We start from the raw sequence: 16,239 nt of genomic DNA, 5'->3' as shown, positions 1-16,239 counted from the left end.
ATGGTCAGCAAACACCCTCCCTCCCCCTCCCTGTACACCCCCCTCCCCCCCCTCCTCCTCAGCAGGGTAACAAGGCTCAGAATAGCAGGTGTGTTAATTAGAGAATAACAGCCAAGTCGCTATAAATGACAGTCAGGCCTTTTTTATTGACGGCACATGTGCCCCGCTGCGACCGAAATAGCCAGGACGGTCACTCTGGGCACCCCCCTCCTCTGACATCTCTTAGATTTAGAGCGTGCTTTTATGGTGGAGGGGTTGTTACCGGGACAACGCTCAGTGTACACACACATACACACACGTAGAGAGCAGCCAAAACAGACAGGAGGAGAAGTGGAGATGAGTGTATAAGATAGCGGTGTAAGTCAGAAGGAGAGAAGGTGTGTAAAGGCCAAAGGGGCCTCAGAGAGCTGAACAACATGCTGCAGCCGCTCTGAACTGGAAACGACGAGGTGTTTGTGAACGCTGCAAACAGGAACTAGATGGTAGATGAACACATGAAAGACTTTATCTGCACCTGATTGATCCAGTTTGTGAATGTAAATACATTATGTGTTTAAAGGCGCAATTCTCCCCTGGAAAAAGCCGCTGTCAGTCAAAGCTGGCGTCCTCTGTAATCGATAGAAGCAATATTACTTGAAAGTTGTACAAACAGCTTGTGTTTTCGCCCATTCTACATTCCTACAACACCCAGCGTGCATTGCGCCCCTCCCTCTGAAAGGAACGGCCCAGCGAGAGACGCTGGAGTGAAATACTACTGTTTTCTAGTCAACGACATTGATCGCTGCAGGCGATGGCTCAGAGCGGTACAGAATCCAAAATTCGACGAGAATATACCGGTGGATCGTCTAGAAAAACTTCAGGTCCGCAGTCTTCATTTCAAACCTGATGATTCTGAACGAGACATGACATCGGAGGCGGGCGACCTAGATTGAGGAAGTGTAGTGTAGCTCCCTGGCCTCCGCCAGATGACATGTTTTACATAGTCTGGAGGAGGTTTTCCAGGACCCACTGGAGAAGCGGATAGCGTCCTCCAAAGGCACAGAGCCAAATTGCATTATTTTCCTACCATAACGGCATTAGCTCCCCATAATAGCATGATAGGACTGAGGTAGAAAATCGGTGAACTGGCCCTTTAAGTAATGGCACAGCAAACTGACAGGTGTGACCTGGAAGTTGTCTTCACTCTGACACTTTGACTGCAGTTCTTACTGCACTTTATTTCATATCAAGTATTTGTACATTATTAACCAATTTTTTCCTCTATATTGTGTGTTTTTCTGTCCTGGATCACTTTCTTTATTTTCTCTTAAATATAATATTATGCAGACTTTTGCAGACTTCAACTCATATCTGTTTTTATATTTATTTATTTTTCTATTGATTTCTTTATTTAATTATTTAACGTTTCTGTTTCACTGCTGTGAGTTGTGTAACTATAATTCCTTTGGTTACAAACTAAGTTAATGATTGCTATCTGTGAAATGTTGTTTCTAAAAATAAAAACTCTACAGGTTTTAAAAAACTGACCTAATTTTCACTAAATGTGACTCTAAAATGACCGATGAAGACCATTATTCCATTTAGATTTATATTCTATGTAAAACATCTATCATCAAAGATTGTTCTAACTACTAACATCATAATATAAATACAATATTTTTCATTTATCTTGTCAGCGCCTGTGCCCACTCCTCTCCGCGCTGAGACAGGCAGCGACAGGAGCGCCATCTTACACCTCAGATCATCTGTCAGGATATCATGGGAAAGAGAGACGTCATCTTCCGGATAGGGCAGGTTAGGGTGATGAAGGCTGTGAGTTAACGTGTTTCTGAGTTCATCTTCGTGTGTGTGTGTGTGTGTGTGTGTGTGAACAAGTGTTAGGGGGATGAACAGAGCAAGGTGAAAGGAAGACAGAGAGGACATAGCTGCAGGGGTGAGGGACAGAGTGGACAGTTATTGGCTCTGATATGTGTAAACACAAGCATATGTGCCTGTGCACAAGTGTGTGTGTGTGTGCGTGCGTGCATGTGTGTAGTGGTGTGTGTATGTGTGTTGATAGTGCTGGTTGTCAGGGGATCAGTAACAAGACTGCTCTTGCAGTGATGTAATGCCTTACAGGAGAACACAGCTGCCATGCCTGGGGGGTGAGGTAGTCACCAAGGGAGGAGAGAGGGGAGGATGGATGGAGCAATTGAGGGTGAGGGAGGTGCAGGAGGAGGGGGGGGGGGGGTGTAGGTAGGTGGGGGTGCTGGAAGTAATTGGGAGGGGGTGTTTGAATCCATAGGGAGATGGTAGCTGAAATAATGCGGTCATATCGCAAAGGGGCATTAGTGGTGCAGTGGGTCGTGTGTGTGTGTGTGTGTGTGTGTGTGTGTGTGTTAGAGATTCTGTATTGGACTGAAATTTCTTTTTTGTTTTATAGACAGAAAAAAAATCTTATATACGCTAATATTTCAAAAGTAAGGAATGAAAAAAGTATTGAATAAGAATTTCATAAAGTACAGTCCCACCCCCTTTTATTATCCCGACAGATAGCGAGCGCTGATGACATCATCGAGAAACGCTGAGGAGGTAAGAACGAGGAAGGAACCAGAGGAAGATGAAGGGGAAGTGCGTCTTACATGTTAAGAGCAGGCCTGCATGTGTGTGCTCATGCATGAGGTAGTTTCATCTCTATCTGTGCAGCCCGCAGGGGGGGAGGCCTGCACGCATCAGTCATGCTGCAGACCCCCTGCCCTCCACACAACTTAACCCCCTGGAGGAGCTCAGCACCCGGAGCTACTGCACCAGTAAATCTATCTCGCTGGCTGGAAATTAGTTTACACAAACGCACACACACACACACAAAACAGAGACGAGGGTAAGCTATCAAACACACCGAGGGGGGCTTTCAGGACCAGACGGGCCCTCATAAACCAGATGAACTACTTAAAATTCCCAGTAGGAGACGCTCAGCGAAGTGTGTGTGTGTGGAGAGAAAAGGGGTACAGTAAGCCTCAGTATATGCCTCTGCAGGCATGTGCTTACAGTATGCATACAAAGGTGCATTGGCTTTGTGTGAAGTGTGAGTGTGTAAAATGAATGTTAATTTTAGCCGAGAGTGAGACGGCTAACAGCTGTTTTCAGAGGTTGCATATAGATCAGTGATGCATGAGTGTGTGTGTGAGGATAAAGGCTAAATATGTGCAGGGAGCATCCACATCAGTCTGCAGGAATGAGAAGATAAGGAACGTGTGTGTGCGTGCGGGCTCTGATCTCGTCTGATTTCCCAAGAGGTGAGTTTGTCTACACAGGTTCACTTGAGCATTACGGATGGTTATTTCATTCTAAATGCTAATGTGCTGAGCTGGGATGCACAGGGTTTCCTTGCAGCACTTGGAGGCAATCACACACACACACACACACACACACAAACACACACACACACACACACACACACGAGGTGGCAGCGTAATAACTGTGGTGCTCCGACAGACAGAGGCTGGCAGCGGATCAGTTTGTTTTTAATTAGCTGGTACTGCGACTACATGCAGATTGACAGGCAGGTTTCAGATCAGTTCAGTGTTAATTAGCTCCTCTCAGCGCAGCAGGCAGGGCTGACAGACTCACTGTCCTGACACCAGCGCTGGAAGCCACGCCATCTGGTTCCTCACACACACACACACACACACACGCACGCACGCCTTTGTGTCTACAAGCCTCTTGTCTACCTGTCTCACCATTAGCTCAGTGTCGGAGTGTAAAGAGTGTCTGATTTTGAGTTGTATAATAAGTTTGCTCTTACAAGAAACTCCGATTATCTCATCAGCACACGCAGCATGACTCACAGTGAAAAGCGTGACATGATTGAAAAATACACATCAGGGGAAAAAACTTTTTCTGAACGGAAATGGAAACTTCTGCTGATGTTCCAGAGAGATAACACACTTAACGAGTCACTGAGTTTGGGAGTAGAATATAACATACAACTCTGCACATTAATTCCAACAAAGTGCGCACATTAATCACTCGGCAGTGCCCTCTTACACACAGACGTGCATATAAGGCGTTGCACCCTGGAGACTGAGTTAGGGCGTACAGGACGTGGTGACAACAGCAGGCTATCGCAACACCCGCGGTAAGGCCTGGCTTTCCTGCCATTACAAGGCCTGGAGACTGCGTGTGGGTGTGTGTGTCACATCCACAGCGCTGCAGTGACATCACTCCACCAGCTCCAGAGGAACAATAGAGAAGGAATGACGCCATGCCGTGAGAGGAACTGGGCAAGCTGTTTCAACTTGCGCCCTGCCAACGCCTTAATGAAGCCTCAAAATTATTTATAAAGCTGATGATTGGAGCTTTTTTAAAACACTAATGACACATATTTGTATATATACATGCCTGGGCGTCTCCATCTGACACCCCGGGGAGCCCTGATGTCACTTTATCAGAAACAGGAAATAGTTATACAACAGAAGGGGAAGTGGCCTCTCTGTAGGCTGTGTGTGTTTATGTGTGTGTTTGTGCGAGCAGAGATGGGAGTTATCAGGAGGAACGGGAATGATCACAAACTGCAGCATTCCTCAATCTGGAGCCTGACTGGAACGCCAAAATTAGCCTGTTTCCATGGCAATGGGAAAATCTCAAGCCTCTATCAGGAAGCAGCAGCAGCAGCCCCAGAGGTTGAGCAGAAAGTTTGTGTGTGGTCAGCACGTATTTACAGTAATAACCCCTCTGGTACACGTCTGTGTACATACCAGGAAAAGTGTCAAACCGCCGAGAAGTTAAACTCTCCGCTCTGCTACAAACAACCAGTCTAATCCTGCTCCGATGAGCCTGGAAAGAAAAATCTTTTTTGGGAAATTATTAGCAAACTGCACATTTAAAGCAGGTTTTCTTATACTGTAACACACATGAAAGGCTGCCAAGGAATACAACGTTATCCAAAAGGCGGAGGTGTAGTCTAAATTTGTTAAAAACTGCTGGAAGAAAACACGGCAACCAATAAGGTAAATAAGGAAGCAGCGCTGCGGCATGCCAGAGATAAAGAGCATCAAAGTCAGCACGGTGATAAACAGGAATCCACCATTGTTCCAGGGTATGACGCTACGACAGGACCGGCAGTGGGCAGTCCGAGCATGAATGGAATCTGGTGGATGCAGGCCAGCTAGGGGTCGGATAAACTAGCATCATTCTTAGCCACTCCTTTCCTTTTTCTTCTGTCTTTGGAAATTTCCACTCCACATGTGTGCCAGTCATCAGAATGAAAGCTGCAGTGGTGAACTGATGGCGCAGCAACCAAACTTTGCCGAACTTGGCCTGGATTCACGGTGAGGTCGGAGTTATGAGGTGCTGATGGGGGCGTAGCGCGGAGACAACCGGCCTGGGTTAGCGCGCTGTTCAGCTTCAGCTCCTGTTGACCTGATGTGTTGACACTGCCTAGGTAACAGTTTAAACAAACTATTTTTATTCCATGCTGGATGAAGGCATTACAGGGCCGGGCTGGGATGTTCAAAAGGCCTCGAGATAGATTTGAAATGCAGCAGGAGGCAGAAGGTATGCACTGTGAATGGACTGTATACACAAAGCAGTTTAAACAACCACGGTACAAGTATTTAGGGCATTGTGGTACAAACACTGTCCCACAGGCTTCTTCACAGGCTTTACACATTATAAAACAGGCAGAGTGCATTCTGTGAGGGGAAAAACAAAGGTTTCAATTGAAGGTAATCAATGTCTGCAAGTGCCCGCGAGACACCATCTATGTTTGTATACTGATATAACAGGCAGTGCATAAATCATGAGCTCTACCACACAGAATTAAACTTTTATCTTTATCTTTTTCAAAGTTTTTCTTAAAACTTTATTTAAAACAATGCACATACAATGCCTTTTCAGGGAATTATGCAACATAATTAAGACTTTCTTTTCTTCTTTAAAGAGAATTTAAAGATAAAATCTCCAAGATTTCAGTTTTGTTCTCTTTAGCGGCACCTTATGGCAATAAACGGCAATTGCGGGAGTACACCTTCCACATATTCAGACGTCTGTGGTTGGCTCCGGATGTCACAGTTGTAACACTTGATTTTCTTTCCTTTTTAGACTGTTTGCCTTCATCTGAGCTTCGATTTTGTTACTTATTTTTGAAGTTGTATCTGTAGTCATCGATTTCTTCTTTGTTTGTTCAGCCATAGTAGATTACTGTTTACTCACAACACTTGCAGAGAGCGGAAAAACAGCCGCTTAGTTCCGCCTACCCTCTCTGACAGACCAACCACTGCTTAGTGATGGAAAACGCGTCACTAACTGGGCGCTGCTTGTGATTTTTTCTGTGAATGTCGACACAGACACCCAGTGTGTAATACTGCAAATGCAAAGGCTTTCATCAGTGGGCCATAGGCTCAATCACCATTGTGTTACCTCATTCGCCGATAGATAGTGACTTAACAGACATTTATTTACATGAAAATCTTTGAGATTATTACTTTTATGTTATGGTCAAATGTATATGCAAGTTTGAGGACATAATACTACATGTTGTTTATCATGTTTGCCTATAATAAAGAGATGAACATAAACATTTGTTTGTGTGTGCTGACGTCTTACGCTCTAATCTTTATCTGCGCTTCTTAGAATATATATGCACATCTCCTATGCATGCATGTGGGAGAACATGTCTCTCTTCTACTTTGCACACTACATTACATACATAGAAGTATGTGTGTGTGTATGTGTGCATGTGTGTGTGTGTGGCCCCTCTGAGCCAGCGAGGGACTCTGAGTGATGGAGGAGAAAGGGGAAGAGGAGCAGGAGGCGAGCAGAGCAGTGAGATCACGTCATGGTGGAAACATTTTGGCAACGGCTCACATAAACACACACACATAAACACACACACACCATCGTGCGTGCACACACACACAAACGCTGGCCTGTTTTTGTTCTCCGGTTTTGAGGGAAAGAAGGGGAAAATGACATCAAGCTCATCATGTGAGGCCAATGAGACGGACGAGGGAGGGGGTGAGAACACTGGCAGAAACAGAACATTGTTACATAAAACTCGACTCGGCACAGGCCTCCTCTGGGCCCTGTTACCGTATTATGTGTGTGTGAGTCTGACCATATGTGCATGCATTCGCTCTCTTACAGGGGTGTGAGCGAGTTAAGCATTTGCACAAAACCTCTTCAAGGTGTGAGCCTAAAAAAAGGAGCTCATTACATACCTGCAGAGTGACGCTGTGCAGAAAACAGAGCATTATGTCACATGTGTGCAGCTCCATAGTCTGCAATGCTTTTCAGAGCACAGAGGTGATGTCATAGATATTTTTGTAGGCCATTTTCTTTGACCTTTGTGCTCTCTTGGTGCTGGCTGGGGTGGGGTTAATGGGTGTGTGTGTATGTGTGTGTGCGTGCCCCTGTGTGTTTGTGTATCTACAGGCCGGGGTGAGAGCACTGAGGCCACTGGCGCCAGATGTGACGACCGCAGGAGTCTGGGCCTAAAAATAGAGCTCTGTTCTCAGCACTGTGAAACAGAAGAGAGGAGAGAGGGAAGAGGAGGAGGAGGGGAGAAATAGAAGGGGGGAAGGTAAAGGGGTTCAAGGAGAGAAGGAAGGAGGGATGGAGAGGAAGGCGAGGTCATTGAGAATAATGTGTCGGATCTCCCCGGGGAAGGTGAGCTCACCTCCTAATGGCACCTCTGGCTGCTTCTCAATGAAATCATTGATCTGCTGGAGCTCCCAACGGCGTAATGGAGAGGGGTCAGATGGAGGGAGAGAGAGGGGCAAGAAGGTGCAGAGAGGGCAGGTTAGGAGGTTAAGAGAAGGGGGAGAGAGGAAAGACGAAGGATGGAGGAGGGGAAAACACAGACCTCAGGCACACATTAAATATGCAACCTCTCTGACCTGCACTGCGGCCAATCACAACACACCTGCAGGCACCAGGTGGTAAATAAATGCCACTTAAACATCGTCTTCCTGTTTGACCATAAAAGGACTTGAGATGGCGCTGTTGGCAGCGACTGCAGATGCAAGCTGCACCTTAGAGCCACCTTTTGTGAAAAAAGAACAGCAACAAAATGATACTTTCTTTGTTGCAGGTCCTCATCACATAAAATGATGATCCGTGCGTGTTGGAGCATCCTGCACACACTTGCACTTTAATGCAGGTGTGCATGCAGGTATGCATGTGAGTGTGCTTGTTTTGGACTCTGCATCAGAGGATGTGGAGACTTCCTGCTGGGCTCCAGGAGAAGAAGAAAAAAACCATAAAGCAAGACTTTCAGCAAAGGTCAGCATGACGGCCTGTCTCGCTGAATGAGCTCACGACCACACACACACTATGACTGACACACACATGAATGCACATAAATGTAGCCATCCAAACACTTGCACACACACTGGACCTACATGAAGACCCACATTCAGGATGAAATGAGGAGTATTACCTCATCTCCTCAAAAGCCCTCTCCTCCTTCTGTTTTGTCTTTCTCCTTTCTCACACGCGCACTCTCAAACATTGCCTCATGCTCGTGCACGCTGCGCACTACTTCATATGCACATATTCATGCAGACGTGCGCACGCAGACACACACAAACACACGGACACACTGACACAAACAGCCCTCCTTATGTAGCTCTTTGGAATGTCTCTGTGAACGGCTGCATTGTGAGATCAGGCCTCCCACGATTACCTCACTTCTTCAGCTTCTCTCTGATGAACACGCGCACACACACGCAGACACACACACACACATGCAGGAGCCTCCACCCCATTGTATAACTGCACAGGAGAATGACACATAACTGAGTTGACCTTTGTACCTCTGTCTGTGCAGTCACACCCTAACCTGATCTCATCAAAGCCCCGGGCTACACAGCAGCTCCTGTGTGTGTGTGTGTGTGTGTTTTTAGTGTGTGCAGGGGAGAAAGAGAGAGCGAGCAAAAAGAAAATAAGAGAGAGGCACCTTTTCATCTCCTAATACCTCTCATCAGTGTGTCATCGCCGTGTCTCGTCCTGTGTGCTTTCGCATTGAGCTGGCAGGCTGACAGCGTGGGAGTCAGCATGCTAACCTCTAACAGTCAAACTGTCCCAGTTACATGCTATGTGCTATTATTACCATATTAGTCATCATGGTGAGCTATAGTTCAGTTATACCAGAAATAATATAACAATCAAACTTTGGAGAATTGAGAGAGCTGCTGCCAACAAGTACTGACAAAGAGTTGCAGGTGTGAGCATTTAGAGGAAACCTTTAAGAGCACGCTGATCTCAGAAATAAAGTGGGTTAGTATGCAAGTACACTTTAAATTAAGTATACTTAGTTTGTTGCTTTTAATCATGACAGGCAGAGCTGCCTGTTTAAAACCTGGTTGGTTAGTATGTAGTCTGGAATGTGACTAAGGTTAAATCTCACCCTGCATGTTAAACTGATGGAGGGCAGGTGGAGGTCAGAGGTCAGATCCACATACCTATCTGGATTATATCGTATGGACAAATCACCTTGACTGGTGAATAGGTGGTTCTGCAACCAACACCACTTTCATTAGAGTTTCATTTTTGAATGAAAATTGATAAATGATTTATTCTACAAGTGTAGGAAAACAGATGTCTTTAAATTGTCTTTAAAACGCTAATTACAATCAAAAAAACATACAAATGCAGGAAATTCTCATATTTCACAAAAAGCAAGCTTTCGTGCCCGGGTGTGTTTAGTGCAGGTGAAGAGACGGGACTTCGGGACAGGACACACAAGCACCTACTAAGCAAAGTATGAGGAAACTGTCATCGCTCTCTCTCCCTCTCTGTCTCTCACACAACGCTGTGGCACCGTAAAACGTAGCGCGGATTTGCTGTTATAGAAGGTAAATACAACTGATACAAGCTCGCCCATTAGCAACTGTAATGGGTAAGTATTCATGCTCCCACTGGCTACAACTCGTTATCTGTTATAGCCTTTGGTATGCTCACTCATCACGACACCTGCCCAGTTCTCCACTGGTTCTCGCTGCACTACAGCTCAATGTCACTCCTGTGGCTGTTATTTCTCCTCATGCTGACCTGTTCCTGGTCTCTTTGATGCCTAACAGGCTCATAATTATAGGCCTGTTGTGCGTCGTATGCATATGAATGAACAATTTCTTCATCTTCAATGACAAGGCAGGCATTTAGATGCATATTTATTAATGTTAAACCCGTCATTAAGCGGCGGAACTCCCTTCTGTTACGTCACATCCGGTAATAAAACGTACAAAAACAATGTTCCAATATCTAGCTTCCCTAAGATTAAGCTATGCTTGTATGTCAGGTACTCGCTACCCTCTGAGTCTCCCCTGTGCAGAGAATTGAGACACATCCGGCACGTGCCCTCATCCTTTTGTGTCCCTTTTCTCTCCTTTCGCTCCCTCTCTTTGACCCGGTCGTGTGACGCTTTAGTAATCCCACGAAAAACACTGGCAGATGGTGCTAGGGAAGATTAGGAGCAGACTTGCACATCTGCAAACCTCTCACACACACACACACACACATACATACATATACACGTTAGATGGATTAAAACATGCACCTGCAAATCTGCATCCCTGTCTGTACACCTTCATTTCCTCTTTCATGACCTGTCTCTCTGTTTCCTGTCAGCTCTTTCTATCACTTCTCTGTGTTGCACTAGGAATAAAATGCATTGTCATTTTTATCACCGCCTCTCATCCTCTTGAAATCATCCTCCAATTCATCTGTAGAACAGGAGTGCACTCTCTGGTTTCCTTTTCTGAGTATTGTTCTCTCTCTGTTCTCTCTTTCTCTGCAGCCTCTTGTGCTAAAACTAGAACATGAGGTTCACAGGCCGACATCAAAACATTTCATCCTGGCAGGCCTACATCAGAGCCGATGTGATGCATGACACAGCTACGCAGTTGGCATCTCCTAACATACCACCTAGCTACACACTAGCTGGCGGTGTTGTCTTTGGTTTGGCCGTGTGCTGCAGATTGGTGGGAAACACGCAAACTTTAGACCCGCTGGGGAGGCAGCTGGCTCCAACGGAGCGATCCTCTCCTCTTCTATAACACACACGCACAAAGTCAGAACTCTGAAAAAGGCAACACACATCAGCATGAGCTCCAACCGGATGAGATCATTGCTGTGGTAAAAATACGGCAGTCCTCAGAGAGACGTGTTTCTCACAAACATGTTCGCACAGTCGATGAGGTAATAACGCAAACATACACACGGACACGCGAACGCAGGCGTTCACATAAATATTATCCAACATCCTGCGTAAATATATATTTCAATCTAAACACAGGGGAAGTGTCCTTTGCTCCCCGGATTACTCGTCTCATTCACAAACACAATGGCCCTATTGGGACACAGCTTGCTCCATGACATCACCCTCATGTAGGAAGTGGTGTGCGTTCTGACCCTGAGTTATTGATTATTTAGCGAACGACAGAAACAGAAGAGGGATCAATAGCCTCCCTGTACGTGCACTTTGGTTGCGTAACATGTCATTCAAGCACGCAGCATAGATGCCAAATCTTTCCCGCAATCAATTCCCTTCGATTATGGAAAAAATGTAGCTTTATAATATGAAAAAAATAATCCCACTTTAGATACGTGTGCTTCTACAAGACTGTGCCCTAATCTCCCTCTGGCAAGCTTCTGCATAAGTAACAGTTAAGGCAGAAAATCCTCTTCCCCCCAGACATCAGGCTCAGTAATTATACTTTTATTCACCCTGTCCATCCCATTTATGGATTCTTCTTCTGCCTTTCATCTCGCTTATCTGACCATCCCACCCACATTACCCCTCGCTTCATTTGCAGCAATGTTACGGTGTGTACAGTGTGTGTGTGTGTGCATACTGCACGTGAGGCTGAAAGTAAGTCACCGATCAGATATGAGGTCATCGTTGAATTTATAAGCATCATATATCAGAGGTTCAGTAGAGGGGCAGGAGGGGGTAGGTGAAGGAATTAGGGGGAGAGAGAGAGAGAGAGAGAGAGGATTACACCTTGTATCTACGTGCATGTGAGGGGGGGAGAAAAGATCCCCCAATGACGTCTTTAAACTGCCAATAAAACCCTGAAACTCAAATATATCAAATTTACAACAATAGAAAACAGACAAAAGCAGCAAATCCTCTGATTTTAGAATCTGGAAGAACAAACTGTTCCGACATTTTTGGCCCGAACTTCTACGATAAATCAGCTGAAGCTAATACAATTCAGAAGCTGCCTGAATGTTTCAGCAGCTAAATGCTACAAATACTGTCCTCGTGTGCTTGAGATGGCTGGTGTGTGGAGTAGGGCTGCACCTAAACATTATTTTTTTATCGATTAATCTATCGACTAATTTATCAATTGATTTAAAGATGAAGATTTTTTTTGAGATTACTTTTTTTGTCTCCAATTCCCATTTCACTGTGTGAGGATTTTAATAATGATAAAATTAATAGATCATAATAAATAATAGAAATAATAGACTATTTGCCAGGTCAGAAAAATGCTGGACCTCAAATTCAAAAGGATTGCTCTGACACAGATTAATTTAATCGCTGTATGTCATTGGAACTCTTTCCCTGAACTGGAGAATCACTATTTTTACCTAGGTACTTACTCGAAACAAGTAGGGTGAGCTAATGAAACAACAGTCATCAACATAAATCAACAATATTTGAGAAGGTACTGCAGAGGCCTTTATCCCCCGCTCTCTATTAAAAGATCGAGTTTGAGTTTTTCCCAACTGGACCTGAACGCATCTCTCCTCTCCTCTTGTTGTAACTTGTGTCGTGAAGTGGCTTTGAGTGAGTGGTCGAGCAAGTACGAGAGAGAGAGCGGCAGAGTGAGCAGAGAGAAAGTAAAGCTTATATTTAACATCGAACCAGGGCTTAGTTCAATACGTTTGAGGCTCGATTACGTCGACGAGTCGCCCCAGCCCTAGTAAGGAGACCCTAAGAGCATGACCCTGTGACCTTTGAGCTTGCTTGGTACCTGTGTCCCTGCTGTCAACATACACTGACACACAGGCTGCACAAAGAACTGAAACTCATGATCTTTTTCATCGGTTTTCAAATAAGCATAATATCTTGGTAATTTAAGAAGCAGCATTCAAAAAGCCTTTACAAATTCCCATGGCAACCGTTTCCCCATATTAGTCTCTCATGTATCTCTCTCATGCAATCTCTGCAGCTTCCTTTGCCACACACATACACACACTCACACACACACACATCCTGCAGAGTTCACATGATATAATGCAAGTAAGCATACGTGTTCACCCAACGCCCCCCTGCACGCACACACACGTAAACATCAAGTATGCACAGACATAGGCTGCTAGCTCCACTGACCCCGATATTACGTGCACCCAAACAACAGCCAACGCCATTGGCTGAGCCCTTCTGGGGAATATTCTCTGCCACTGTTGTCGTGGAAACAGCAGAAAAGCAGAGGGGACAGAAATGGTAGAAGTGAGATTTCTCTTTTTTTCTCTCTCCTGAAGAAATATATCGAGAGGGAGCCGAGGAGACGGATAAAGAGGACGAGGAGGGAGTCGCTGACAGGGGGTCTTTCGTTAAGACGGGGGTATGATGTGTGATCAAAAAAGCTGAGGAGGAAAATCCTGGCTTTGTGTGTGAAATCAAACATGGCTGTGTGTGTGTGTGTGCATACAGTCTTTATGTGGATGTGCCCATCCTAAGCATGTGCTCCGTACATCTCTGTGACTAATTATGGAGCCCGGGTGCTTTCAGGCAATCCTCAGCATCTATGAATGACTCATGAAAAAGCGCTTATCTCCCAGCGGAGCGAGAGAGCTGAGTGAGGAGGAGAAGAAGAATGGGGATGAAGGGATGTAAAGAGGAGAGCGGAGATTTAACCGAGCGGTGCGCCTCTGCCGTCTCATTCCCAATCCTGACTGAGGCAGATTACACTCTCCTTTCTGCACTGACACATTTGGGACGGGCTCGTAAGCCTCTGCTGGTGGATGTGTGCGTAATGTCGTCTGTTAAAAAGCTGCAGCCACCGCAATCGAGAGGTTATTAACTCAACGAGGCTATTAACAGTCTTGCCGGGGCTCAATTATAAGTCTTAGTGTGCTTAGTGGACACTATGACAGGATAATAACTGCAGTAAATAAGGCCAGAGGATTGAAGTTAAGCTTCAGCTTTATTTCAGTGATGCTGGGTGGGAGAATGACTGCAGGGGAGCTTAAACATCAAAGAGTCATCAGAGGGGGGTTTTATACACCCTCCTCCTGTTTCTAGCTGCACAGTTACCTGTAAAAGTCTGAGCACTACCAGTAAAGAAAAGAGGAACAACTGGTGTAATGTGAGGAGTTGTTGTGCTCATGAGTGACATCTGCTGACCAAACTGTGCAACTACACTGAAAACTGTCAGGGGAGTATGATGAGGCTCACCTGTCTGCTGTACAACAAGAAGTAGATGATGCATTTTAGAAATAATAATAAAATCAATACAATTATAACAGATCAATAAAAACTTATTTTGTTCATACATAAATAAAAAGAGCCCTCATCACTCTCCACACACGCTCATACCTGTGAGCAGGGAGACTTTGTGGAAGGTGCCCTCCAGCTTCCCCATGAGAATGTGCACGAAGCCGTCTTTGGACAGGTGCCCCGCCTCTTTGGAACTCTGGTCGTAAACCACCACTTCCTGCTTCCTGCCCAGCTCCACCTGCACAAAGAGTAAACAACAAGGAAGAGAGAGGAGAGTTAATTTACAGAGCTGCAGTGGGAAAGAATGAGACGCATCCTGTGCCAACAAGGAAGAAAGGATTAATATGACGGGAATTATACGAACGTAAAAGTCATACTGGATGGTGTAATTGAGAACACATAACAGTTTTGTACATTAAAAAAGAAGGAGTATTTCCTTTCTACTTTCTTGGCCACTCTGCTGCCCTCATACACACCAGGAAGCAGCAATAAGCAAACCAAATTGAACTCACGCACACACCTCTAGGAGTTATGCTTCTCTATGCCACTGTCTGCACAGTAAGCAGGATGAACTACAGGTGATTGTGGAGTTAGTTATGAAGTTATGAGGATGCAGCATTATGAATAATGCACGAGGGCTGAGTGTTGCATTGTGCAGCTGTGACTGTATTTACGGTGCAGAGACTGCTGAGAGGGTTGTTTGCTGTAATGGGAGGCAATATCAGTAAAATCATAAAAGCTGGGTATGTTGCGAAGGGTGCGGACATCCATAAATGCATCAGCGAGATGCTGTGAGAATGATGAGAGGTGACTGTGTGTGAGAGTGTGTCTGTGTGTGTTTGTATAGAGAGAGTGAGCATGGGACCGCGCACACACACAGCAGCCAGGCTGTGTTGTTCCCCATGTTGTCAGGCAGGCTTTGGTCACATGACCATCAGGCAGCGCCTACTGCAGCTATGAATCACTGCATCATTGAACTGCTACTGGACAGGAGAGGAGAGGGGGAGGAGGATGGAGGGCGAGTGGATGGGAGGGGTAGTGGAGTGGTGGGGGGAGAGGAGGATGGAGACGAGATGGAGAAAGATGCAGGAGGAAAAGGAAGGGAAAAAGAGGAAACTGAGGCGAGAGAAAAGGGAGGGTGATGAAGGAGAAACAAGACAGAGGGGGGGCGAGGATTAACAGTGACAACCCACCGCATTTCTTTTGTTTACCACAACACACACACACACACACACAACATCCTCTGTTGAAATGTTACATTGAATAGCTGCTAGCCAACAGGCAAAACTGCACTCTAAGTGTGCCTACAGTTCCCTTCTTCACTCCTTGTATGCTAAAAGGCTGGTGCTCATGGTATACACAGCTACACAGTGTGCATAGAGTGTGCCTGATGATGTTTCTGCAGTTGTAGCACAGTGCCGGGCTGACCTGGTTATACGTAACTCTAGTCCAGTGAAACCCGAATCAGCACCGCCCGATGCACCAACGCTGACATAACAGCATTAAAGAAAGTCTGATCTGTCGCTTGGATCATAAGTGATGCACAGAGATTTTGGATGTTCACTGTTTAGGTTAAGTTTAACGTAGGTGTGCTGGTTTGAATCTTTGCTGCACATCATTCTCTATCTGTTTCCCATTGTTCCGGTCACATCTCTATTCTCAACCAGAGCTGCCACCAAGGATTATTTGCAGGTTATTTATCCATTAATCACGCCCTTCAGAAGTTTACTAAAGCTCAAATTGAAAAATTTAAGAAGCTAAAACCAACAAATGTTTAACAATTTTGGCGTGAAAAATGAGAGAATCAT

General features: G+C 45.4%; 1 protein-coding gene across 4 annotated transcripts in view; it reads right to left on the bottom strand.

The window, feature by feature from the left end:
- Positions 1 to 16,239, bottom strand: part of dusp8a (dual specificity phosphatase 8a) — a 44,434-nt gene that overhangs the window by 12,414 nt on the left and 15,781 nt on the right. For all 4 annotated transcript variants that reach the window (XM_069685692.1, XM_069685694.1, XM_069685695.1 and 1 more), the window contains exon 3: positions 14,531 to 14,669. In XM_069685692.1, the coding sequence (XP_069541793.1) occupies positions 14,531 to 14,669 (139 nt within the window). The remainder of the gene's footprint in view (positions 1 to 14,530; positions 14,670 to 16,239) is intronic.

This window comes from Semicossyphus pulcher, unplaced genomic scaffold (assembly GCF_022749685.1).
Source record: "Semicossyphus pulcher isolate SPU_LCO1_2020_fin unplaced genomic scaffold, fSemPul1.0.p SCAF_8, whole genome shotgun sequence".
Taxonomy (NCBI): domain Eukaryota; kingdom Metazoa; phylum Chordata; class Actinopteri; order Labriformes; family Labridae; genus Semicossyphus; species Semicossyphus pulcher.
Note: the sequence above shows the minus strand (reverse complement) of the source record. Positions and strands in the feature narration are given on the sequence as shown.